General features: G+C 44.7%; 2 protein-coding genes and 1 non-coding gene across 3 annotated transcripts; 1 reads left to right on the forward strand and 2 right to left on the reverse strand.

The window, feature by feature from the left end:
* Nucleotides 1–238: 238 nt before the first annotated feature.
* On the reverse strand, nt 239–9,248 carry LOC144070422 (NADH-ubiquinone oxidoreductase chain 6-like). Its single transcript, XM_077594946.1, is given in 1 exon segment — nt 239–9,248. A coding segment is annotated over 1 exon segment (522 nt). The 5' UTR covers nt 9,055–9,248; the 3' UTR covers nt 239–8,532.
* Nucleotides 9,249–11,725: 2,477 nt separating this feature from the next.
* On the forward strand, nt 11,726–12,669 carry LOC144070432 (18S ribosomal RNA). Its single transcript, XR_013299288.1, has one exon. It is a non-coding gene; the product is annotated as an 18S ribosomal RNA (ribosomal RNA).
* A 12,101-nt stretch (nt 12,670–24,770) lies between these two features.
* Nucleotides 24,771–26,105, reverse strand: LOC144070424 (NADH-ubiquinone oxidoreductase chain 6-like). Its single transcript, XM_077594948.1, is given in 1 exon segment — nt 24,771–26,105. A coding segment is annotated over 1 exon segment (522 nt). The 5' UTR covers nt 25,912–26,105; the 3' UTR covers nt 24,771–25,389.
* Between the last annotated feature and the right edge of the window lie 1,471 nt (nt 26,106–27,576).

A 27,576-nucleotide genomic window follows, 5' to 3' on the forward strand; every position in this document is an offset into this window, starting at 1 on the left:
GAAGGCCTCGATCCTACAAAGTTTTAGTTAACAGCTAAACGCCCAAACCAGCGAGCATCCTTCTACCCCTCCCCCGCCTTTTCAAGGCTTAGAAGGCGGGGGAGGAGACCCCAGCGAAAGTTATTTCGCTCTTTAAGATTTGCAATCTTACGTGCAGAACACTTTGGGGCCTGGTAAGAAGGGGGCTCAAACCCCTGTGCATGGGATTACAATCCACCGCCTGCTCGGCCATCTTACCTGTGGCAATCACTCGATGATTCTTCTCAACAAACCATAAAGATATCGGCACCCTTTATTTAATTTTTGGTGCCTGAGCCGGAATGGTGGGCACTGCACTAAGCCTTCTCATCCGCGCGGAACTAAGTCAACCCGGGGCACTATTAGGGGATGATCAGATTTACAATGTGATCGTCACAGCTCATGCGTTCGTAATAATCTTTTTTATAGTAATACCAATTATAATCGGGGGCTTTGGCAACTGACTTATTCCTTTAATGATTGGGGCGCCTGATATGGCTTTCCCCCGTATGAACAACATAAGCTTCTGACTTCTACCCCCCTCATTCCTCCTGCTTTTAGCCTCATCTGGCGTAGAAGCAGGTGCTGGCACGGGGTGAACCGTTTACCCCCCTTTATCAAGCAATCTGGCTCATGCGGGAGCCTCCGTAGACCTAACAATTTTTTCCCTGCACCTGGCCGGTGTTTCATCTATCTTAGGCGCTATTAATTTTATCACCACAATTATTAACATAAAACCCCCTTCAACCTCACAATACCAAACACCCCTCTTCGTCTGAGCTGTACTAATCACAGCAGTTTTACTTCTCTTATCACTACCTGTCCTAGCAGCCGGTATCACTATACTCCTCACCGACCGTAACTTAAACACAACTTTCTTCGACCCTGCTGGAGGAGGAGACCCGATCCTTTATCAACACCTGTTCTGGTTCTTCGGGCACCCTGAAGTGTACATCCTAATCTTACCAGGCTTTGGGATGATCTCCCACATCGTCGCATACTACGCAGGTAAAAAAGAACCTTTCGGCTACATGGGCATAGTATGAGCAATAATAGCTATTGGCCTACTAGGATTTATCGTGTGGGCCCACCATATGTTCACAGTGGGAATGGATGTTGACACCCGCGCTTATTTCACCTCCGCAACAATAATTATCGCGATCCCCACTGGTGTAAAAGTGTTCAGCTGACTGGCCACTCTGCACGGGGGCGCTATTAAATGAGAAACCCCTCTCTTATGAGCCCTAGGGTTTATTTTCCTTTTTACAGTCGGGGGTTTAACAGGCATTGTACTAGCTAATTCTTCGCTTGACATTGTTCTTCATGACACCTATTATGTCGTAGCCCACTTCCACTATGTCTTGTCAATAGGAGCTGTATTTGCTATCATAGCAGGGTTTGTGCACTGATTCCCGCTATTCTCTGGCTATACTTTACATAGTACATGAACCAAAATCCACTTCGTAGTAATATTCGCAGGTGTAAATCTCACTTTCTTTCCTCAACACTTCTTAGGGCTTGCAGGAATACCTCGTCGATACTCCGACTACCCTGATGCCTACACCCTGTGGAACACAGTCTCGTCAATCGGTTCCCTTATCTCACTAATTGCAGTTATTATGTTCCTGTTCATCCTTTGAGAAGCATTTGCAACTAAACGAGAAATCCTCTCAGTAGAACTAGCCTCTATTAATGTAGAATGATCAAACGGCTGCCCACCACCTTACCACACATTTGAAGAGCCTGCTTATGTCAAAGTTCACTCAAATAAACCAGAAAGGAGGGAGTCGAACCCCCATGTGGCAGTTTCAAGCCGCCCGCATAACCACTCTGCCACTTTCTTAATGAGATGTTAGTAAAACATTACATTGCCTTGTCAAGACAAAATTGTGAGTTAAACCCTCGCACATCTTATTTATGGCCCACCCCTCTCAACTAGGTTTTCAAGACGCAGCCTCACCTGTTATAGAAGAATTACTCCATTTCCACGACCACGCCTTAATAATTGTCTTTCTTATCAGCACCCTCGTACTTTACATTATTGTTGCTATAATCACCACAAAGTTAACAAACAAATTTCTACTAGACTCCCAAGAAATTGAAATTATTTGAACAGTCCTTCCAGCAGTCATCCTTATCTTAATCGCATTACCCTCCTTACGCATTCTTTACTTAATAGATGAGATTAACGACCCACACCTGACAATTAAAGCGGTCGGCCACCAATGGTACTGAAGTTACGAATACACAGATTATGAAAACTTAAGCTTTGATTCATACATAGTACCTACCCGAGACCTCTCCCCCGGACAATTCCGGCTACTGGAAGCAGACCATCGTATAGTAATCCCTGTTGAATCCCCCATCCGAGTCCTAGTAACCGCAGAAGACGTACTTCACTCTTGAGCAGTGCCCTCTTTAGGTGTAAAAATGGACGCCGTACCAGGACGACTAAACCAAACAGCATTTATCACCTCCCGACCAGGAGTGTTTTACGGACAGTGTTCAGAAATCTGCGGTGCCAACCATAGTTTCATGCCCATCGTAGTAGAGGCTGTCCCCCTCCAATATTTTGAAAACTGATCCTCTCTTATACTTGAAGACGCCTCGCTAAGAAGCTAAATAGGGACTAGCATTAGCCTTTTAAGCTAAAGACTGGTGGCCCCCAACCACCCCTAGCGATATGCCTCAACTAAACCCCGGTCCTTGACTTATAATCCTTATCTTTTCTTGATTAGTTTTTTCAGCTGTAATTCCCCCTAAAATTATATCACACTTGTTCCCTAATGAGCCTAACCCAATAAATAACGAGGCCTCTAAAACAACTCCTTGGACCTGACGATGGCAGTAAGCTTTTTCGACCAATTCCTCAGCCCTGTCTTTTTGGGGACACCCTTAATTGTACTTGCTCAAATCCTCCCCTGGACCCTTTATCCTTCCGCCCCCTCCCGTTGACTCAACAATCGTCTGACCACCCTTCAAGGCTGGTTCATTAACCGCTTTACCCAACAACTCCTTCTACCCATCAACCCTGGAGGGCATAAATGGGCTTTAATATTCTCATCTTTAATAATCTTACTAGTTACAATTAATATGCTAGGACTGCTCCCATACACCTTTACCCCTACTACACAACTATCATTAAATATAGGCCTTGCTGTTCCCCTGTGAATAGCAACGGTAATTATTGGAATGCGTAACCAACCAACCCACTCATTAGGCCATCTTCTTCCTGAAGGGTCCCCCATTCTTCTGATCCCGGTACTAATTATCATTGAAACTATCAGTTTACTTATTCGACCTCTAGCCCTCGGAGTCCGACTTACCGCTAACCTAACTGCCGGACACCTTTTAATTCAACTAATCGCCACCGCAGGCTTCGTAGTGTTACCCTTAATACCCGTAGTAGCAATCTTAACTTACACTGTTCTTTTCCTTTTGACCTTGCTTGAAGTAGCAGTTGCTATAATCCAGGCATATGTGTTTGTCCTACTACTAAGCCTCTACTTACAAGAAAACGTTTAATGACCCACCAAGCACACGCATACCACATAGTAGACCCCAGCCCATGGCCTTTAACAGGCGCAATCGGAGCCCTCCTAATAACATCAGGTCTTGCAATCTGATTCCATTTTAACTCTACAGTCCTTATATCCTTAGGCCTCCTAATTCTTCTCCTTACCATACTTCAATGGTGGCGAGATATTATCCGGGAGGGAACTTTTCAAGGCCATCACACCCCTCCAGTACAAAAAGGCCTACGTTACGGCATAATCCTGTTTATCACCTCTGAAGTATTCTTCTTCCTAGGCTTCTTCTGAGCTTTCTACCACTCAAGCCTCGCTCCCACCCCTGAACTTGGGGGTTGTTGACCCCCCTCAGGTATTCTAACCTTAGATCCATTTGAGGTCCCACTACTAAACACAGCCGTTCTTCTAGCCTCGGGAGTAACTGTTACCTGAGCCCACCATAGTATTATAGAAGGTCAACGAAAACAAGCTAATCAATCCTTAACTTTAACCATTCTCCTGGGCTTTTACTTCACACTACTCCAAGCCCTAGAATACTACGAAGCCCCTTTCACGATTGCAGACGGCGTGTACGGCTCAACATTCTTCGTAGCCACAGGATTCCACGGCCTACATGTAATCATCGGCTCAACATTCCTCGCCATTTGCCTCATCCGTCAAGTCCAATTCCATTTCACATCTGAGCACCACTTCGGCTTTGAAGCCGCAGCTTGATACTGACATTTTGTGGACGTAGTGTGATTGTTCTTATATGTATCTATCTATTGATGAGGATCTTAATCTTTTTAGTATTAAACAGTATCAGTGACTTCCAATCACCCGGTCTTGGTTAGACCCCAAGAAAAGATAATGAACCTAATCCTTACAATTCTCTTAATTACAGGCTTACTCTCCACCATCCTAGCCTTAGTCTCTTTTTGACTCCCTCAAATAACCCCTGACTCAGACAAACTTTCCCCTTACGAATGCGGGTTTGATCCGTTAGGGTCAGCCCGACTGCCCTTTTCACTCCGATTCTTTTTAATCGCAATCCTATTCCTCTTGTTCGACTTAGAAATCGCCCTTCTCCTCCCCCTCCCTTGGGGGCTTCAAATAATATCCCCGTTACAGACTTTCTACTGAGCTACTGCAGTTCTGATCCTTTTAACCCTGGGCCTTGTGTACGAATGAACACAAGGGGGCCTAGAATGAGCTGAATAAGACGTTAGTTTAAAGAAAACATTTGATTTCGGCTCAAAAACCTGTGGTTAAACCCCACAACCTCTTTATGACCCCCGTTCATTTTGCTTCTTCCTCCGCTTTTATCCTAGGACTTATAGGGCTTGCACTCCACCGCTCACACCTTCTCTCAGCTCTACTCTGTTTAGAGGGAATGATACTATCTCTGTACATCACCCTTTCTTTATGAGCTCTGGAGTTTGGGTCAATTAATTTCTGCCCCTCCCCCATAATCTTACTGGCTTTTTCAGCATGTGAAGCAAGCACCGGATTAGCCCTCCTAGTAGCCACATCCCGAACCCACGGATCTGATCGCATACAATCACTTAACATATTACAATGCTAAAAATCCTACTACCAACGATTATGCTCACCCCTGCAGTATGGTTAACTAAACCAAAATGAGTGTGACCTTTAACCCTTACTAATAGCCTTATAATTGCTTTCGCAAGCCTTCACTGAATTATGTGAACAGCAGAAACTGGATGGTCCTCACTTAACACCTCCTTAGGCACAGACCCCTTATCGACCCCCTTATTAATTCTTTCATGCTGGTTACTACCCCTCATACTCTTGGCTAGCCAAAACCACTTAACCTTGTCCACACCAAACCAACAACGATTGTACATCACCCTTCTTATCTCACTGCAAATCTTTCTAATCGCAGCTTTTAGTGCCACAGAGTTAATTATGTTCTATGTTATGTTTGAAGCTACCTTAATCCCCACGCTTCTTATTATCACCCGCTGGGGTAATCAAGCTGAGCGACTAAACGCAGGAATTTACTTCCTTTTTTACACTCTCGCAGGGTCTCTGCCTCTACTAGTAGCTCTCCTTGTCCTACAAAATAAGGTAGGAACTTTATCCGTCATTATTTTACAACACTCAGACCAATTAATAACAACCTCCTACGCAAGCAAAATCTGGTGAGCTGCCTGCCTAACCGCATTCCTGGTAAAAATGCCTCTGTACGGATTACACCTGTGACTTCCCAAAGCCCACGTAGAAGCACCAATCGCCGGCTCAATGGTCTTAGCCGCAGTACTTCTAAAGCTAGGGGGATACGGGATAATCCGCCTTCTAGCTGTGCTGGAACCTTTAACAAAACAACTAAGCTACCCATTTCTTATTCTTGCCTTATGGGGCGTTGTAATAACAAGCTCCATCTGCTTACGACAAACAGACTTAAAGTCTCTCATCGCTTACTCCTCAGTAAGCCACATAGGACTTGTAACAGCAGCAATTCTAATCCAAACGCCTTGAGGACTAACAGGGGCCACTGTTCTTATAATTGCCCACGGCTTAACCTCTTCCGCTCTCTTCTGCCTAGCTAATATAAACTATGAACGAACCCACAGCCGAACTATGATTCTCGCCCGAGGATTACAAGTCGCACTGCCATTAATAGCAACCTGGTGGTTCATTACCACTTTGGCTAATTTAGCTCTGCCTCCCCTACCCAATCTCATAGGGGAACTAATCATCATCTCATCACTCTACAACTGATCCCCCTTAACCATCACACTCACAGCAACAGGAGTTTTAATGACCGCGGCATATTCCTTGTATCTGTATATTACAACTCAACGAGGCCCACTAACCCACCATCTAGCCCAACTTCAACCTTCACATACCCGAGAACACTTAGTAATAGCACTTCATCTTCTACCCTTATTAATGATTATTTTTAAACCAGAGATTATCTGAGCTTGAACATTCTGCAGGTATAGTTTAACTAAAAACGTCAGATTGTGATTCTAAAGACAAGAGTTAAAATCTCTTTACCCGCCGAGAGGGGTCAGACTACAACGTAAAACTGCTAACTTTCGCCTCCTTGGTTCAATTCCAGGGCCCTTTCAACGCTCCTGAAGGATAACAGCTCATCCGTTGGTCTTAGAAACCAAAAACCCTTGGTGCAAATCCAAGCAGAAGCTATGCACCTTAACACTTTGGCTACAACTTCAGCCTTACTAATTATTTTTGCCCTGCTAATCACCCCCGTAATAACTTCATTAACCCCTAAAACATTACACGCCTCTTGACCTTTAACGGACGTAAAGGCTGCTGTAAAACTAGCATTCATCGTAAGCCTCCTCCCATTATTTATTTTTCTAAACGACGGGGTAGAAACTATTCTTACCACATTCTCTTGAATGAACATCTCAACATTCGACCTAAACCTAAGCTTTAAATTTGACCTTTACTCCATTATCTTTACCCCTGTCGCACTCTATGTTACGTGGTCTATTCTAGAGTTCGCCTCCTGATATATGCACTCAGACCCCCAAATACCCCGATTTTTCAAATACTTGCTGATATTCCTAATCGCAATAGTAATCCTAGTGACAGCTAACAATATATTTCAGCTGTTTATCGGCTGGGAGGGGGTCGGCATTATGTCTTTCCTCTTGATCGGGTGGTGATTCGGCCGGGCCGACGCAAATAATGCAGCTTTACAAGCAGTCCTGTACAACCGGGTTGGAGACGTCGGGCTAATCCTAGCCATGGCATGAATTGCCTTCAATCTTAACTCCTGGGAAATACAACAAATGTTTACCCTAGCTAAAGATAAAGACATAACCGTTCCCCTCATCGGTTTAATCGTAGCAGCAACCGGAAAATCAGCACAATTCGGACTTCACCCATGACTTCCGTCAGCTATAGAAGGACCAACCCCTGTCTCCGCATTACTCCACTCAAGCACCATAGTTGTTGCAGGAATTTTCTTGCTAATCCGAATCAGCCCCATAATGGAGAATAACCAATTGGCCCTAACAACCTGCCTATGTCTAGGAGCCTTAACCACCCTATTTACAGCAATCTGTGCCTTAACACAAAATGATATCAAAAAAATCATTGCTTTCTCAACCTCCAGTCAACTAGGCCTAATAATAGTAACAATCGGGCTTAACCAGCCCCAATTAGCCTTCCTTCATATCTGCACACATGCTTTTTTCAAAGCAATATTGTTCTTATGCTCTGGCTCAATTATCCATAGTTTAAACGACGAACAAGATATCCGCAAAATAGGCGGACTACACCACCTAGCCCCGTTTACATCATCTTCAGTAACTCTAGGCAGCCTCGCACTAACAGGCACTCCTTTTTTAGCCGGGTTCTTCTCCAAAGACGCTATTATTGAGGCTATGAACACCTCCTACCTAAACGCCTGAGCCCTAACACTTACAATTATCGCCACTTCATTCACAGCAGTCTACAGCCTTCGGGTCGTCTTCTTCGTAGTTATGGGTCACCCACGCTTCAACGCACTTTCGCCCATTAATGAAAACTCAACAAAACTAATAAACCCTATTAAACGTCTAGCCTGAGGAAGTATCGTAGCAGGGCTTATTATCGCATCAAACATAACCCCCTTAAAATCCCCAGTTATAACCATACCCATTTTATTAAAACTCGCCGCCCTAACAGTCACCATTGTGGGCCTTCTTACAGCACTAGAACTAGCCTTAATCACCACTAAACAATTAACCTACACCCCTAAAATCGCCCCCTTCACCTTCTCCACTATGCTAGGCTTTTTCCCATCCATTACTCACCGCCTCTCAACTGTTACGCCCCTCTCAGCCGGCCAACAAATCGCATCACAAAACATTGATCTTAGCTGGATAGAAAAAATTGGGCCAAAAGCCGTCGCCACAATAAACAACCCCCTAATCACCACTTCAAGTAACGCCCAAAAAGGCGCTATTAAAACCTTTTTAGGCCTTTATGTCTTAACCCTTATATTAGCCTCTTCAACCCTTGTCTAAACAACACGTAAAGCCCCTCGACCAAGCCCGCGAGTCAGCTCCAACACCACAAACAAAGTTAAAAGTAATACCCACGCCCCAATAATAAGTATAGCCCCTCCGGGGCCATACATTACACCCACCCCCAACATATCCCCCCGAAAAACAGAAAATTCGTATAACTCATCTGAGGGAACTCAAGAATACTTAGACCACTTATCAGCAAATAAACCTATCACGAAAACCACCCCTAAAGAGTAGCCGCACGAATAAAAAACAACCGACTCACTAACCCAGCTCTCAGGGTACGGCTCGGCAGCCAAGGCTGCTGAGTATGCAAAAACTACAAGCATGCCACCTAAATAAATTAAGAATAAGATTAAGGATAGAAACGGCCCCCCATGACTAATCATCATTCCACAGCCTACCCCTGACACAATAACTAACCCCAACGCAGCAAAATAAGGGGACGGGTTTGATGCCACAGCAATAACCCCCACAACCAACCCAATAAGCAAAAACAGCATAAAATAAATCATAATTCTTACTAGGATTTTAACCAAGACCAATGATATGAAAAACCACCGTTGTAACTCAACTATAAGAACATTAATGACAAACCTTAGCAGGACTCACCCTGCACTAAAAATCGCTAACAATACCTAAACTGACCCCCCCCCTTTTTTTACTCATATAGACTCTAGCAAGGAAAAAGGGGGGGGGAAGAGTGTCGGGGGGGGGGGGGGGGGGGGGGGGGGGGGGGGGGGGGGGGGGGGGGGGGGGGGGGGTAATATTAACTATGCCCCCCTTTTTTTCGCCCAAGAACTGAATAAACAAAAACAATGTGCGATAGCATAACAACTCTTGTTAAAATTCGAGCCAGTGGTAATGATATAAACCCCGTCCCCCCATATAAACCTACTCTAGCAACATTAATGGCAAACCTTCGCAAAACTCACCCCTTACTAAAAATCGCTAACAACGCCTTAGTTGATTTACCAGCCCCCTCTAATATCTCAATTTGATGAAATTTCGGGTCATTACTAGGCTTATGTTTAGGCACACAAATCTTAACAGGCTTGTTTTTAGCCATACATTACACTTCTGACATCGCTACAGCCTTCTCATCAGTAGCCCACATCTGCCGCGACGTAAACTACGGGTGACTAATCCGTAATATACACGCAAACGGAGCATCTTTCTTTTTCATCTGTATCTACCTTCACATCGCCCGAGGACTTTACTACGGCTCCTTCTTATTTAAAGAAACTTGGAATGTGGGGGTCATCCTACTCATTCTGGTCATGGCCACCGCATTTGTGGGCTACGTCCTACCATGAGGACAAATATCATTTTGAGGCGCTACGGTCATCACTAACCTTATGTCAGCAGCACCCTACATCGGCAACGACCTAGTTCAATGGTTGTGGGGAGGCTTCTCAGTGGACAACGCCACATTAACACGCTTCTTCGCTTTCCACTTTCTGCTACCTTTTATTGTAGCAGCAGCCACAGTTGTGCACCTCCTATTCTTACACGAAACAGGCTCTAACAACCCCGCTGGCCTCAACTCGGACGCAGATAAAGTCTCATTCCACCCCTACTTCTCTTATAAAGATCTCCTGGGCTTCGCTGCACTACTAATCGCTTTAACACTCCTAGCCCTATTCGCACCAAACCTTTTGGGGGACCCTGATAACTTCACCCCCGCTAACCCCCTGGTCACCCCTCCCCACATCAAACCAGAGTGGTACTTTTTATTCGCTTACGCCATTCTACGGTCAATCCCTAACAAATTAGGGGGAGTACTAGCCCTGCTCTCATCTATCCTAGTCCTGGTCGTTGTCCCGATCCTCCACACATCAAAACAACGAGGCCTGATATTCCGCCCTCTGGGTCAATTTATCTTTTGGACCTTGATTGCCGACATACTAATTCTTACATGAATTGGAGGTATGCCAGTAGAACCCCCCTATATTCTCATCGGACAAGCAGCTTCCATTATTTATTTTACAATCTTCCTGGTCCTTATCCCGTCAGCCGGATGAACAGAGAACAAAATGTTAAAATGAGCCTGCACTAGTAGCTCAGTATAGAGCGCCGGTCTTGTAAACCGGAGGCCGGAGGTTAAAATCCTCCCTCCTGCTCAGAAGAGGGAGACTCAAACTCCCGCCGCCGGCCCCCAAAGCCGCAGTTCTTGCACTAAACTATCTTCTGCAGTGCATATATGGTATATGCATATTATGCTTTTAATAAATTATGTGTGGTTATTTAGGACTAACATGTATTATCACCACAATCTTATATTAAGCACAGAACACAACATAATTACTAAGGTAGATTAAAAACACATCAATAAGTAGAGTTAACGAATATTCAGACCAGGCGAAATTTAAGACCTAACTCAAACCTCATAGGTTAAGTTATACCAGGACCCAACTAATAGACAAATACACAATTTTAATGTAGTAAGAGCCTACCAACAAGTCCATTCCTTAAGGCCAACGGTTCTTGATGGTCAGGAACACTGATCGAAGGGTGGTTACCCGGGGGGTGAGTTATTCCTGGCATCTCCTCCTACTTCAGGTCCATGAATTGATTAATACTCACACTTTCATCGACGCTTACATCCGCTAATGGTGTACCACAATTGACTCGTTACCCACCTAGCCGGGCGTTCTCTCCACGGGGGCCTGGGGTCTCCTTTTTTTTTTTCCTTTCACCTTGCATTTCAGAGTGCGCACGGTATTAGCTGACAAGGGTGTACATTTTTCTTGTCTACGTATATCGTATGTAAAGTTGGAAAGACATTCCACATGAATCGCATTGATCTATTCCTAGAGCATAAGGTACAGTATCCCGTTTTATTCAAACGAAGATTTTCTAAGATCACCCCTTTCCCATAGTTTTTGAGGGTCAAACCCCCCTTACCCCCCTTACTCCTGGGATGACTAATACTCCTGCAAACCCCCCGGAAACAGGCACATCAAGGCGTAAGTTACCCTAAAAATAGGGTTACCCGGTTATTTGGAAACAAACACATTTAATAAAATATTATGCAAAATGATTTTTTTTTCCATATTTTAGTATTCACAAAATAAAAAATCAAAAACTACACAAATCAAAAATATTATAGTATTGCATTTGTAGCTTAACTCTAAAGCATGACACTGAAGATGTCAAAATGGGCCCTAGAAATCTCCAAAGGCATAAAGGTTTGGTCCTAACTTTTCTGTCTCCTATAACTATACTTACACATGCAAGTATCCGCGCCCCCGTGAGAATGCCCGCCGATCTCTTGTGAGACCGCGGAGCCGGTATCAGGCACACTTCGATAGCCCATGACACCTTGCTCAGCCACCCCCTTAAGGGATTTCAGCAGTGATAAACATTAAGCCATAAGTGAAAACTTGACTTAGTTAAAGTTAAGAGGGCCGGTAAAACTCGTGCCAGCCACCGCGGTTATACGAGAGGCCCGAGCCGACAGGACCCGGCATAAAGAGTGGTTAAGACCCCCCCCCTTTTTTTTAAAGCTAAACACCCTCCCAGCTCTTATACGCGCCCGAGGGAAGGAAGACCTAGTACGAAAGTGGCTTTAAATACCTGAACCCACGAAAGCTAAGGAACAAACTGGGATTAGATACCCCATTATGCATAGCCGTAAACATTGATTCACCACTTATTAATTATCCGCCTGGGAACTACTAGCGTAAGCTTAAAACCCAAAGGACTTGGCGGTGCCTTAGACCCACCTAGAGGAGCCTGTTCTATAACTGATACCCCCCGCTTAACCTCACCCCTTTTTGCCATCCCCGCCTATATACCGCCGTCGTCAGCTCACCCTTTGAAGGATGTCTAGTGAGCAAGATTGGTACAACCTAAAACGTCAGGTCGAGGTGTAGTGTATAAAGGGGGAAGTAATGGGCTACATTCGCTTAACACCGAATACGGAAGATTGATTGAAACAACACTCCAAAGGAGGATTTAGCAGTAAGATGGAACTAGAGAGTCCAACTGAAACTGGCCCTGAGGCGCGCACACACCGCCCGTCACTCTCCCCCAATACAAAACTAAGTTAAATAAAACAATAAATAAACAAAGGGGAGGCAAGTCGTAACATGGTAAGTGTACCGGAAGGTGCACTTGGAACACAGAGTATAGCTAAATTAGTAAAGCATCTCACTTACACCGAGAAGTCGCCCATGCAAATTGGACTACCCTGAACCGTAAAACTAGCCCCACTTTTCTAAAACCAAAATAACTATATTTATAACCCCAAAGACCCCCCTTTATCCCCCCTCTAAACAAACCATTTTTCCAACTTAGTATGGGAGACAGAAAAGAAAATAAGGAGCTATAACAAAAGTACCGTAAGGGAAGGATGAAAGAGAAATGAAAAACTCAATAAGAAATAAAAAGCAGAGATTGATCCTCGTACCTTTTGCATCATGATTTAACAAGAATTAAGCAAGCAAAGAGAACTTAAGTTTGCCCTCCCGAAACTAAGTGAGCTACTCCGGGTCAGCCGTAAGAGCCAACCCTTGTCTGTGGCAAAAGACTGGGACGAACTCCGAGTAGAAGTGAAAGACTTATCGAACTTAGTTATAGCTGGTTGCCTGAGAAACGAATTTTAGTTCCCCCTAATTAATTTACCGCGCATCAACTTAGTAAAACACAGTAAGAACAGCAAAATAATTAGACTCATTCAAGAGGGGTACAGCCCTTTTGAAATAAGACACAACTTTTTAAGCAGGGTAAAGATCATAAAACTAAAGGGCTATACCCTAGTGGGCCTAAAAGCAGCCACCTATAAAGAAAGCGTTAAAGCTCAAGCATCTATAGACCCCCTTAGATTAGGATAATTAAACTAACCCCGCTAAACATATCAAGCCGCCCCTCCTCCAAGGAAGAGATTATGTTAATATGAGTAACAAGAGAGCCAGCCTCTCTCTAAGCACAAGTATAATTCGGAACGAACCCCTCACCGAAAAACAACGGACCCAATTCCAGAGGGCACTGTAAACAACAAACCAAGAAACCCCTACAATAAACCCCCGTTAACCCTACACTGGAGTGCTACCAAAGAAAGATATAAAGAGGAAGAAGGAACTCGGCAAAAATAAGAAGCCTCGCCTGTTTACCAAAAACATCGCCTCTTGCAAACTAAGAATAAGAGGTCCTGCCTGCCCTGTGACCCTGTGTTTAACGGCCGCGGTATTTTGACCGTGCGAAGGTAGCGTAATCACTTGTCTTTTAAATGAAGACCTGTATGAATGGCAAGACGAGGGCTTGACTGTCTCCTTCCTTTTATCAGTGAAATTGATCCCCCCGTGCAGAAGCGGGGCTAAAACCATAAGACGAGAAGACCCTATGGAGCTTTAAATACTTAAGCAATCCTTTGTTTAAACCCCGCTAATACCGGAGTAAACAATAAGGTAATTACTTAACTATTTTTGGTTGGGGCGACCGCGGGGAAAAAAGAAACCCCCGTAAAGATAGAGGTGAAACCTTAAAACTACGAACCACTGTTCTATGTAACAAAATCTTTGACCTATGATCCGGCAAAGCCGATCAACGGACCGAGTTACCCTAGGGATAACAGCGCAATCCCCTTTAAGAGTCCCTATCGACAAGGGGGTTTACGACCTCGATGTTGGATCAGGACATCCTAACGGTGTAGCCGCTGTTAAGGGTTCGTTTGTTCAACGATTAAAGTCCTACGTGATCTGAGTTCAGACCGGAGTAATCCAGGTCAGTTTCTATCTATGCAGCAGTCTACTCTAGTACGAAAGGACCGAGAAGAAAAGGCCCCTATTTAAAACACGCCTTACCCCTACTTAATGAAACCAACTAAAATCAAGCAAGAGGAGGCAGCCATCACCTGGAGAACTCAGTACGTTAAGGTGGCAGAGTAAGGCCATTGCTAAAGCTCTAAGCTCTTTCAACAGGGGTTCAAATCCCCTCCTTAACTATGATCAACTACTTAATCATCTATATTATCAACCCCTTAGCCTATATTGTCCCCGTTCTATTAGCAGTTGCCTTTCTAACCCTTATTGAACGCAAAGTCTTGGGGTACATACAATTCCGCAAAGGCCCAAACATTGTAGGACCCTACGGCCTCCTGCAACCCATCGCCGACGGGGTAAAACTCTTCATCAAAGAACCTGTACGACCCTCGACAGCCTCCCCCCTCTTATTCCTTACTGCTCCCGTATTAGCCCTTACCCTAGCACTAACTCTTTGAGCCCCTATACCTATGCCTCACCCTGTAACCAATGTTAACCTTACTATCTTATTCATCCTGGCTTTATCGAGCTTAGCAGTGTACTCAATTCTCGGGTCAGGGTGAGCCTCCAACTCAAAATACGCCCTAATCGGAGCATTGCGGGCCGTCGCACAAACAATCTCTTACGAGGTAAGTCTAGGGCTAATCCTTCTGTCCCTAATTGTACTATCCGGGGACTTCACCCTACAGGCATTCGGGGTTACACAAGAGACCATATGACTCGCTCTCCCCGCTTGACCCTTAGCAGCTATATGGTACATCTCAACCCTAGCAGAAACAAACCGGGCCCCCTTTGATCTCACAGAGGGTGAGTCAGAACTGGTCTCTGGGTTTAATGTCGAATACGCAGCAGGACCATTTGCCTTATTTTTCTTAGCAGAGTACGCCAATATTCTTCTAATAAACACACTCTCCGCTGCCTTATTTTTAGGAGCATCCAACATACCCCTTCTCCCAGAATTAACCACCATCAACCTTATAATTAAAGCAACATTGCTCTCAGTTGTCTTTCTATGAGTGCGAGCTTCATACCCCCGCTTCCGCTACGATCAATTAATACACCTTATTTGAAAAAACTTCCTTCCCATGACCCTCGCTATAGTAATTTGACACCTTTCCCTGCCAATCTCTATAGCAGGACTACCTCCCCAGTTTTAAGGGGTTGTGCCTGAATAAAGGACCACTTTGATAGAGTGTACAATGGGGGTTAAAATCCCCCCAACTCCTAGGAAGTAGGGAATCGAACCCTTCTGAAGAGATCAAAACTCTTAGTGCCTCCACTACACCACTTCCTAGTAAAGTAAGCTAAAAAAGCTTTTGGGCCCATACCCCAAAAATGCAGGTTAAACCCCTTCCTTTACTAATGAACCCCACCGTGTTCACAATCCTCATCTTCAGCTTAGGTGTGGGCACGGCCCTTACATTCATAAGCTCCCACTGATTCATCGCATGGATGGGTCTAGAAATCAGCACATTAGCTATTATCCCGGTAATAGCCCAACACCGCCACCCTCGCTCAGTAGAAGCAACTACTAAGTACTTCCTGACGCAGGCAACCGCCGCCGCTATAATCTTGTTTGCCTGCTCTACTAACGCATGAATAACAGGACAATGGACTATTAACCAAATGTACCACCCCCTCCCTCTCACAATCATCATCTTGGCTGTTGCCTTTAAAATCGGATTGGCCCCCTTACACACTTGACTCCCTGAAGTCCTACAAGGGCTAGACCTAAGTACTGGAATAATCCTGTCCACCTGACAAAAACTCGCACCTTTCGCCCTTATTTCACAACTCCCCCCTCAAGTAATACCAGTCTTAACAGGGCTGGCTGTCTTATCAACTCTAGTGGGAGGGTGAGGGGGTCTAAACCAAACCCAACTACGCAAAATTCTTGCATACTCCTCCATCGCACACTTAGGCTGAATCACCCTTATTCTCCAATACTCCCAAACCCTAGCACTATTTGCCCTGATCACTTACATCTTTATAACCATTTCTGCCTTTGAACTCTTCAAAGTTAATAACTCCACATCTATTATTATATTAACAATCTCGTGGACAAAGTCCCCCGCATTAACTGCACTTACTCCTTTAATTATACTATCTTTGGCAGGGCTGCCCCCCATGACAGGGTTTGGTCCTAAATGATTAATTCTACAAGAACTCACTAAACAACAGCTAATCCCCATGGCAACACTAATAGCCCTCTCTGCTCTTTTAAGTCTTTTCTTCTACCTACGTGTTGCTCACTCCGTCTCACTCACCATGCACCCCAATAATATCATAGCTATATCAAAATGACCAAAAATTAAGGTTCGCATACCATTTACTTCAACCATAGCAATATCACTCTCCCTGTTGATACTCCCCCTCCTCCCAACCATCCTAACGTGACTAAACTAAGAGACTTAGGTTTAACTAGACCAAGGGCCTTCAAAGCCCTAAGCAGGGGTGAAAGACCCTTAGACTCTGTAAGACTTGCGAGAAATTAACTCACATCTCCTGTATGCAAAACAGATACTTTAATTAAGCTAAAGCCTTACTAGAAGGGAAGGCCTCGATCCTACAAAGTTTTAGTTAACAGCTAAACGCCCAAACCAGCGAGCATCCTTCTACCCCTCCCCCGCCTTTTCAAGGCTTAGAAGGCGGGGGAGGAGACCCCAGCGAAAGTTATTTCGCTCTTTAAGATTTGCAATCTTACGTGCAGAACACTTTGGGGCCTGGTAAGAAGGGGGCTCAAACCCCTGTGCATGGGATTACAATCCACCGCCTGCTCGGCCATCTTACCTGTGGCAATCACTCGATGATTCTTCTCAACAAACCATAAAGATATCGGCACCCTTTATTTAATTTTTGGTGCCTGAGCCGGAATGGTGGGCACTGCACTAAGCCTTCTCATCCGCGCGGAACTAAGTCAACCCGGGGCACTATTAGGGGATGATCAGATTTACAATGTGATCGTCACAGCTCATGCGTTCGTAATAATCTTTTTTATAGTAATACCAATTATAATCGGGGGCTTTGGCAACTGACTTATTCCTTTAATGATTGGGGCGCCTGATATGGCTTTCCCCCGTATGAACAACATAAGCTTCTGACTTCTACCCCCCTCATTCCTCCTGCTTTTAGCCTCATCTGGCGTAGAAGCAGGTGCTGGCACGGGGTGAACCGTTTACCCCCCTTTATCAAGCAATCTGGCTCATGCGGGAGCCTCCGTAGACCTAACAATTTTTTCCCTGCACCTGGCCGGTGTTTCATCTATCTTAGGCGCTATTAATTTTATCACCACAATTATTAACATAAAACCCCCTTCAACCTCACAATACCAAACACCCCTCTTCGTCTGAGCTGTACTAATCACAGCAGTTTTACTTCTCTTATCACTACCTGTCCTAGCAGCCGGTATCACTATACTCCTCACCGACCGTAACTTAAACACAACTTTCTTCGACCCTGCTGGAGGAGGAGACCCGATCCTTTATCAACACCTGTTCTGGTTCTTCGGGCACCCTGAAGTGTACATCCTAATCTTACCAGGCTTTGGGATGATCTCCCACATCGTCGCATACTACGCAGGTAAAAAAGAACCTTTCGGCTACATGGGCATAGTATGAGCAATAATAGCTATTGGCCTACTAGGATTTATCGTGTGGGCCCACCATATGTTCACAGTGGGAATGGATGTTGACACCCGCGCTTATTTCACCTCCGCAACAATAATTATCGCGATCCCCACTGGTGTAAAAGTGTTCAGCTGACTGGCCACTCTGCACGGGGGCGCTATTAAATGAGAAACCCCTCTCTTATGAGCCCTAGGGTTTATTTTCCTTTTTACAGTCGGGGGTTTAACAGGCATTGTACTAGCTAATTCTTCGCTTGACATTGTTCTTCATGACACCTATTATGTCGTAGCCCACTTCCACTATGTCTTGTCAATAGGAGCTGTATTTGCTATCATAGCAGGGTTTGTGCACTGATTCCCGCTATTCTCTGGCTATACTTTACATAGTACATGAACCAAAATCCACTTCGTAGTAATATTCGCAGGTGTAAATCTCACTTTCTTTCCTCAACACTTCTTAGGGCTTGCAGGAATACCTCGTCGATACTCCGACTACCCTGATGCCTACACCCTGTGGAACACAGTCTCGTCAATCGGTTCCCTTATCTCACTAATTGCAGTTATTATGTTCCTGTTCATCCTTTGAGAAGCATTTGCAACTAAACGAGAAATCCTCTCAGTAGAACTAGCCTCTATTAATGTAGAATGATCAAACGGCTGCCCACCACCTTACCACACATTTGAAGAGCCTGCTTATGTCAAAGTTCACTCAAATAAACCAGAAAGGAGGGAGTCGAACCCCCATGTGGCAGTTTCAAGCCGCCCGCATAACCACTCTGCCACTTTCTTAATGAGATGTTAGTAAAACATTACATTGCCTTGTCAAGACAAAATTGTGAGTTAAACCCTCGCACATCTTATTTATGGCCCACCCCTCTCAACTAGGTTTTCAAGACGCAGCCTCACCTGTTATAGAAGAATTACTCCATTTCCACGACCACGCCTTAATAATTGTCTTTCTTATCAGCACCCTCGTACTTTACATTATTGTTGCTATAATCACCACAAAGTTAACAAACAAATTTCTACTAGACTCCCAAGAAATTGAAATTATTTGAACAGTCCTTCCAGCAGTCATCCTTATCTTAATCGCATTACCCTCCTTACGCATTCTTTACTTAATAGATGAGATTAACGACCCACACCTGACAATTAAAGCGGTCGGCCACCAATGGTACTGAAGTTACGAATACACAGATTATGAAAACTTAAGCTTTGATTCATACATAGTACCTACCCGAGACCTCTCCCCCGGACAATTCCGGCTACTGGAAGCAGACCATCGTATAGTAATCCCTGTTGAATCCCCCATCCGAGTCCTAGTAACCGCAGAAGACGTACTTCACTCTTGAGCAGTGCCCTCTTTAGGTGTAAAAATGGACGCCGTACCAGGACGACTAAACCAAACAGCATTTATCACCTCCCGACCAGGAGTGTTTTACGGACAGTGTTCAGAAATCTGCGGTGCCAACCATAGTTTCATGCCCATCGTAGTAGAGGCTGTCCCCCTCCAATATTTTGAAAACTGATCCTCTCTTATACTTGAAGACGCCTCGCTAAGAAGCTAAATAGGGACTAGCATTAGCCTTTTAAGCTAAAGACTGGTGGCCCCCAACCACCCCTAGCGATATGCCTCAACTAAACCCCGGTCCTTGACTTATAATCCTTATCTTTTCTTGATTAGTTTTTTCAGCTGTAATTCCCCCTAAAATTATATCACACTTGTTCCCTAATGAGCCTAACCCAATAAATAACGAGGCCTCTAAAACAACTCCTTGGACCTGACGATGGCAGTAAGCTTTTTCGACCAATTCCTCAGCCCTGTCTTTTTGGGGACACCCTTAATTGTACTTGCTCAAATCCTCCCCTGGACCCTTTATCCTTCCGCCCCCTCCCGTTGACTCAACAATCGTCTGACCACCCTTCAAGGCTGGTTCATTAACCGCTTTACCCAACAACTCCTTCTACCCATCAACCCTGGAGGGCATAAATGGGCTTTAATATTCTCATCTTTAATAATCTTACTAGTTACAATTAATATGCTAGGACTGCTCCCATACACCTTTACCCCTACTACACAACTATCATTAAATATAGGCCTTGCTGTTCCCCTGTGAATAGCAACGGTAATTATTGGAATGCGTAACCAACCAACCCACTCATTAGGCCATCTTCTTCCTGAAGGGTCCCCCATTCTTCTGATCCCGGTACTAATTATCATTGAAACTATCAGTTTACTTATTCGACCTCTAGCCCTCGGAGTCCGACTTACCGCTAACCTAACTGCCGGACACCTTTTAATTCAACTAATCGCCACCGCAGGCTTCGTAGTGTTACCCTTAATACCCGTAGTAGCAATCTTAACTTACACTGTTCTTTTCCTTTTGACCTTGCTTGAAGTAGCAGTTGCTATAATCCAGGCATATGTGTTTGTCCTACTACTAAGCCTCTACTTACAAGAAAACGTTTAATGACCCACCAAGCACACGCATACCACATAGTAGACCCCAGCCCATGGCCTTTAACAGGCGCAATCGGAGCCCTCCTAATAACATCAGGTCTTGCAATCTGATTCCATTTTAACTCTACAGTCCTTATATCCTTAGGCCTCCTAATTCTTCTCCTTACCATACTTCAATGGTGGCGAGATATTATCCGGGAGGGAACTTTTCAAGGCCATCACACCCCTCCAGTACAAAAAGGCCTACGTTACGGCATAATCCTGTTTATCACCTCTGAAGTATTCTTCTTCCTAGGCTTCTTCTGAGCTTTCTACCACTCAAGCCTCGCTCCCACCCCTGAACTTGGGGGTTGTTGACCCCCCTCAGGTATTCTAACCTTAGATCCATTTGAGGTCCCACTACTAAACACAGCCGTTCTTCTAGCCTCGGGAGTAACTGTTACCTGAGCCCACCATAGTATTATAGAAGGTCAACGAAAACAAGCTAATCAATCCTTAACTTTAACCATTCTCCTGGGCTTTTACTTCACACTACTCCAAGCCCTAGAATACTACGAAGCCCCTTTCACGATTGCAGACGGCGTGTACGGCTCAACATTCTTCGTAGCCACAGGATTCCACGGCCTACATGTAATCATCGGCTCAACATTCCTCGCCATTTGCCTCATCCGTCAAGTCCAATTCCATTTCACATCTGAGCACCACTTCGGCTTTGAAGCCGCAGCTTGATACTGACATTTTGTGGACGTAGTGTGATTGTTCTTATATGTATCTATCTATTGATGAGGATCTTAATCTTTTTAGTATTAAACAGTATCAGTGACTTCCAATCACCCGGTCTTGGTTAGACCCCAAGAAAAGATAATGAACCTAATCCTTACAATTCTCTTAATTACAGGCTTACTCTCCACCATCCTAGCCTTAGTCTCTTTTTGACTCCCTCAAATAACCCCTGACTCAGACAAACTTTCCCCTTACGAATGCGGGTTTGATCCGTTAGGGTCAGCCCGACTGCCCTTTTCACTCCGATTCTTTTTAATCGCAATCCTATTCCTCTTGTTCGACTTAGAAATCGCCCTTCTCCTCCCCCTCCCTTGGGGGCTTCAAATAATATCCCCGTTACAGACTTTCTACTGAGCTACTGCAGTTCTGATCCTTTTAACCCTGGGCCTTGTGTACGAATGAACACAAGGGGGCCTAGAATGAGCTGAATAAGACGTTAGTTTAAAGAAAACATTTGATTTCGGCTCAAAAACCTGTGGTTAAACCCCACAACCTCTTTATGACCCCCGTTCATTTTGCTTCTTCCTCCGCTTTTATCCTAGGACTTATAGGGCTTGCACTCCACCGCTCACACCTTCTCTCAGCTCTACTCTGTTTAGAGGGAATGATACTATCTCTGTACATCACCCTTTCTTTATGAGCTCTGGAGTTTGGGTCAATTAATTTCTGCCCCTCCCCCATAATCTTACTGGCTTTTTCAGCATGTGAAGCAAGCACCGGATTAGCCCTCCTAGTAGCCACATCCCGAACCCACGGATCTGATCGCATACAATCACTTAACATATTACAATGCTAAAAATCCTACTACCAACGATTATGCTCACCCCTGCAGTATGGTTAACTAAACCAAAATGAGTGTGACCTTTAACCCTTACTAATAGCCTTATAATTGCTTTCGCAAGCCTTCACTGAATTATGTGAACAGCAGAAACTGGATGGTCCTCACTTAACACCTCCTTAGGCACAGACCCCTTATCGACCCCCTTATTAATTCTTTCATGCTGGTTACTACCCCTCATACTCTTGGCTAGCCAAAACCACTTAACCTTGTCCACACCAAACCAACAACGATTGTACATCACCCTTCTTATCTCACTGCAAATCTTTCTAATCGCAGCTTTTAGTGCCACAGAGTTAATTATGTTCTATGTTATGTTTGAAGCTACCTTAATCCCCACGCTTCTTATTATCACCCGCTGGGGTAATCAAGCTGAGCGACTAAACGCAGGAATTTACTTCCTTTTTTACACTCTCGCAGGGTCTCTGCCTCTACTAGTAGCTCTCCTTGTCCTACAAAATAAGGTAGGAACTTTATCCGTCATTATTTTACAACACTCAGACCAATTAATAACAACCTCCTACGCAAGCAAAATCTGGTGAGCTGCCTGCCTAACCGCATTCCTGGTAAAAATGCCTCTGTACGGATTACACCTGTGACTTCCCAAAGCCCACGTAGAAGCACCAATCGCCGGCTCAATGGTCTTAGCCGCAGTACTTCTAAAGCTAGGGGGATACGGGATAATCCGCCTTCTAGCTGTGCTGGAACCTTTAACAAAACAACTAAGCTACCCATTTCTTATTCTTGCCTTATGGGGCGTTGTAATAACAAGCTCCATCTGCTTACGACAAACAGACTTAAAGTCTCTCATCGCTTACTCCTCAGTAAGCCACATAGGACTTGTAACAGCAGCAATTCTAATCCAAACGCCTTGAGGACTAACAGGGGCCACTGTTCTTATAATTGCCCACGGCTTAACCTCTTCCGCTCTCTTCTGCCTAGCTAATATAAACTATGAACGAACCCACAGCCGAACTATGATTCTCGCCCGAGGATTACAAGTCGCACTGCCATTAATAGCAACCTGGTGGTTCATTACCACTTTGGCTAATTTAGCTCTGCCTCCCCTACCCAATCTCATAGGGGAACTAATCATCATCTCATCACTCTACAACTGATCCCCCTTAACCATCACACTCACAGCAACAGGAGTTTTAATGACCGCGGCATATTCCTTGTATCTGTATATTACAACTCAACGAGGCCCACTAACCCACCATCTAGCCCAACTTCAACCTTCACATACCCGAGAACACTTAGTAATAGCACTTCATCTTCTACCCTTATTAATGATTATTTTTAAACCAGAGATTATCTGAGCTTGAACATTCTGCAGGTATAGTTTAACTAAAAACGTCAGATTGTGATTCTAAAGACAAGAGTTAAAATCTCTTTACCCGCCGAGAGGGGTCAGACTACAACGTAAAACTGCTAACTTTCGCCTCCTTGGTTCAATTCCAGGGCCCTTTCAACGCTCCTGAAGGATAACAGCTCATCCGTTGGTCTTAGAAACCAAAAACCCTTGGTGCAAATCCAAGCAGAAGCTATGCACCTTAACACTTTGGCTACAACTTCAGCCTTACTAATTATTTTTGCCCTGCTAATCACCCCCGTAATAACTTCATTAACCCCTAAAACATTACACGCCTCTTGACCTTTAACGGACGTAAAGGCTGCTGTAAAACTAGCATTCATCGTAAGCCTCCTCCCATTATTTATTTTTCTAAACGACGGGGTAGAAACTATTCTTACCACATTCTCTTGAATGAACATCTCAACATTCGACCTAAACCTAAGCTTTAAATTTGACCTTTACTCCATTATCTTTACCCCTGTCGCACTCTATGTTACGTGGTCTATTCTAGAGTTCGCCTCCTGATATATGCACTCAGACCCCCAAATACCCCGATTTTTCAAATACTTGCTGATATTCCTAATCGCAATAGTAATCCTAGTGACAGCTAACAATATATTTCAGCTGTTTATCGGCTGGGAGGGGGTCGGCATTATGTCTTTCCTCTTGATCGGGTGGTGATTCGGCCGGGCCGACGCAAATAATGCAGCTTTACAAGCAGTCCTGTACAACCGGGTTGGAGACGTCGGGCTAATCCTAGCCATGGCATGAATTGCCTTCAATCTTAACTCCTGGGAAGTACAACAAATGTTTACCCTAGCTAAAGATAAAGACATAACCGTTCCCCTCATCGGTTTAATCGTAGCAGCAACCGGAAAATCAGCACAATTCGGACTTCACCCATGACTTCCGTCAGCTATAGAAGGACCAACCCCTGTCTCCGCATTACTCCACTCAAGCACCATAGTTGTTGCAGGAATTTTCTTGCTAATCCGAATCAGCCCCATAATGGAGAATAACCAATTGGCCCTAACAACCTGCCTATGTCTAGGAGCCTTAACCACCCTATTTACAGCAATCTGTGCCTTAACACAAAATGATATCAAAAAAATCATTGCTTTCTCAACCTCCAGTCAACTAGGCCTAATAATAGTAACAATCGGGCTTAACCAGCCCCAATTAGCCTTCCTTCATATCTGCACACATGCTTTTTTCAAAGCAATATTGTTCTTATGCTCTGGCTCAATTATCCATAGTTTAAACGACGAACAAGATATCCGCAAAATAGGCGGACTACACCACCTAGCCCCGTTTACATCATCTTCAGTAACTCTAGGCAGCCTCGCACTAACAGGCACTCCTTTTTTAGCCGGGTTCTTCTCCAAAGACGCTATTATTGAGGCTATGAACACCTCCTACCTAAACGCCTGAGCCCTAACACTTACAATTATCGCCACTTCATTCACAGCAGTCTACAGCCTTCGGGTCGTCTTCTTCGTAGTTATGGGTCACCCACGCTTCAACGCACTTTCGCCCATTAATGAAAACTCAACAAAACTAATAAACCCTATTAAACGTCTAGCCTGAGGAAGTATCGTAGCAGGGCTTATTATCGCATCAAACATAACCCCCTTAAAATCCCCAGTTATAACCATACCCATTTTATTAAAACTCGCCGCCCTAACAGTCACCATTGTGGGCCTTCTTACAGCACTAGAACTAGCCTTAATCACCACTAAACAATTAACCTACACCCCTAAAATCGCCCCCTTCACCTTCTCCACTATGCTAGGCTTTTTCCCATCCATTACTCACCGCCTCTCAACTGTTACGCCCCTCTCAGCCGGCCAACAAATCGCATCACAAAACATTGATCTTAGCTGGATAGAAAAAATTGGGCCAAAAGCCGTCGCCACAATAAACAACCCCCTAATCACCACTTCAAGTAACGCCCAAAAAGGCGCTATTAAAACCTTTTTAGGCCTTTATGTCTTAACCCTTATATTAGCCTCTTCAACCCTTGTCTAAACAACACGTAAAGCCCCTCGACCAAGCCCGCGAGTCAGCTCCAACACCACAAACAAAGTTAAAAGTAATACCCACGCCCCAATAATAAGTATAGCCCCTCCGGGGCCATACATTACACCCACCCCCAACATATCCCCCCGAAAAACAGAAAATTCGTATAACTCATCTGAGGGAACTCAAGAATACTTAGACCACTTATCAGCAAATAAACCTATCACGAAAACCACCCCTAAAGAGTAGCCGCACGAATAAAAAACAACCGACTCACTAACCCAGCTCTCAGGGTACGGCTCGGCAGCCAAGGCTGCTGAGTATGCAAAAACTACAAGCATGCCACCTAAATAAATTAAGAATAAGATTAAGGATAGAAACGGCCCCCCATGACTAATCATCATTCCACAGCCTACCCCTGACACAATAACTAACCCCAACGCAGCAAAATAAGGGGACGGGTTTGATGCCACAGCAATAACCCCCACAACCAACCCAATAAGCAAAAACAGCATAAAATAAATCATAATTCTTACTAGGATTTTAACCAAGACCAATGATATGAAAAACCACCGTTGTAACTCAACTATAAGAACATTAATGACAAACCTTAGCAGGACTCACCCTGCACTAAAAATCGCTAACAATACCTAAACTGACCCCCCCCCTTTTTTTACTCATATAGACTCTAGCAAGGAAAAAGGGGGGGGGAAGAGTGTCGGGGGGGGGGGGGGGGGGGGGGGGGGGGGGGGGGGGGGGGGGGGGGGGGGGGGGTAATATTAACTATGCCCCCCTTTTTTTCGCCCAAGAACTGAATAAACAAAAACAATGTGCGATAGCATAACAACTCTTGTTAAAATTCGAGCCAGTGGTAATGATATAAACCCCGTCCCCCCATATAAACCTACTCTAGCAACATTAATGGCAAACCTTCGCAAAACTCACCCCTTACTAAAAATCGCTAACAACGCCTTAGTTGATTTACCAGCCCCCTCTAATATCTCAATTTGATGAAATTTCGGGTCATTACTAGGCTTATGTTTAGGCACACAAATCTTAACAGGCTTGTTTTTAGCCATACATTACACTTCTGACATCGCTACAGCCTTCTCATCAGTAGCCCACATCTGCCGCGACGTAAACTACGGGTGACTAATCCGTAATATACACGCAAACGGAGCATCTTTCTTTTTCATCTGTATCTACCTTCACATCGCCCGAGGACTTTACTACGGCTCCTTCTTATTTAAAGAAACTTGGAATGTGGGGGTCATCCTACTCATTCTGGTCATGGCCACCGCATTTGTGGGCTACGTCCTACCATGAGGACAAATATCATTTTGAGGCGCTACGGTCATCACTAACCTTATGTCAGCAGCACCCTACATCGGCAACGACCTAGTTCAATGGTTGTGGGGAGGCTTCTCAGTGGACAACGCCACATTAACACGCTTCTTCGCTTTCCACTTTCTGCTACCTTTTATTGTAGCAGCAGCCACAGTTGTGCACCTCCTATTCTTACACGAAACAGGCTCTAACAACCCCGCTGGCCTCAACTCGGACGCAGATAAAGTCTCATTCCACCCCTACTTCTCTTATAAAGATCTCCTGGGCTTCGCTGCACTACTAATCGCTTTAACACTCCTAGCCCTATTCGCACCAAACCTTTTGGGGGACCCTGATAACTTCACCCCCGCTAACCCCCTGGTCACCCCTCCCCACATCAAACCAGAGTGGTACTTTTTATTCGCTTACGCCATTCTACGGTCAATCCCTAACAAATTAGGGGGAGTACTAGCCCTGCTCTCATCTATCCTAGTCCTGGTCGTTGTCCCGATCCTCCACACATCAAAACAACGAGGCCTGATATTCCGCCCTCTGGGTCAATTTATCTTTTGGACCTTGATTGCCGACATACTAATTCTTACATGAATTGGAGGTATGCCAGTAGAACCCCCCTATATTCTCATCGGACAAGCAGCTTCCATTATTTATTTTACAATCTTCCTGGTCCTTATCCCGTCAGCCGGATGAACAGAGAACAAAATGTTAAAATGAGCCTGCACTAGTAGCTCAGTATAGAGCGCCGGTCTTGTAAACCGGAGGCCGGAGGTTAAAATCCTCCCTCCTGCTCAGAAGAGGGAGACTCAAACTCCCGCCGCCGGCCCCCAAAGCCGCAGTTCTTGCACTAA

The sequence above is a fragment of the Stigmatopora argus genome, unplaced genomic scaffold (genome assembly GCF_051989625.1).
Source record: "Stigmatopora argus isolate UIUO_Sarg unplaced genomic scaffold, RoL_Sarg_1.0 HiC_scaffold_72, whole genome shotgun sequence".
Taxonomy (NCBI): domain Eukaryota; kingdom Metazoa; phylum Chordata; class Actinopteri; order Syngnathiformes; family Syngnathidae; genus Stigmatopora; species Stigmatopora argus.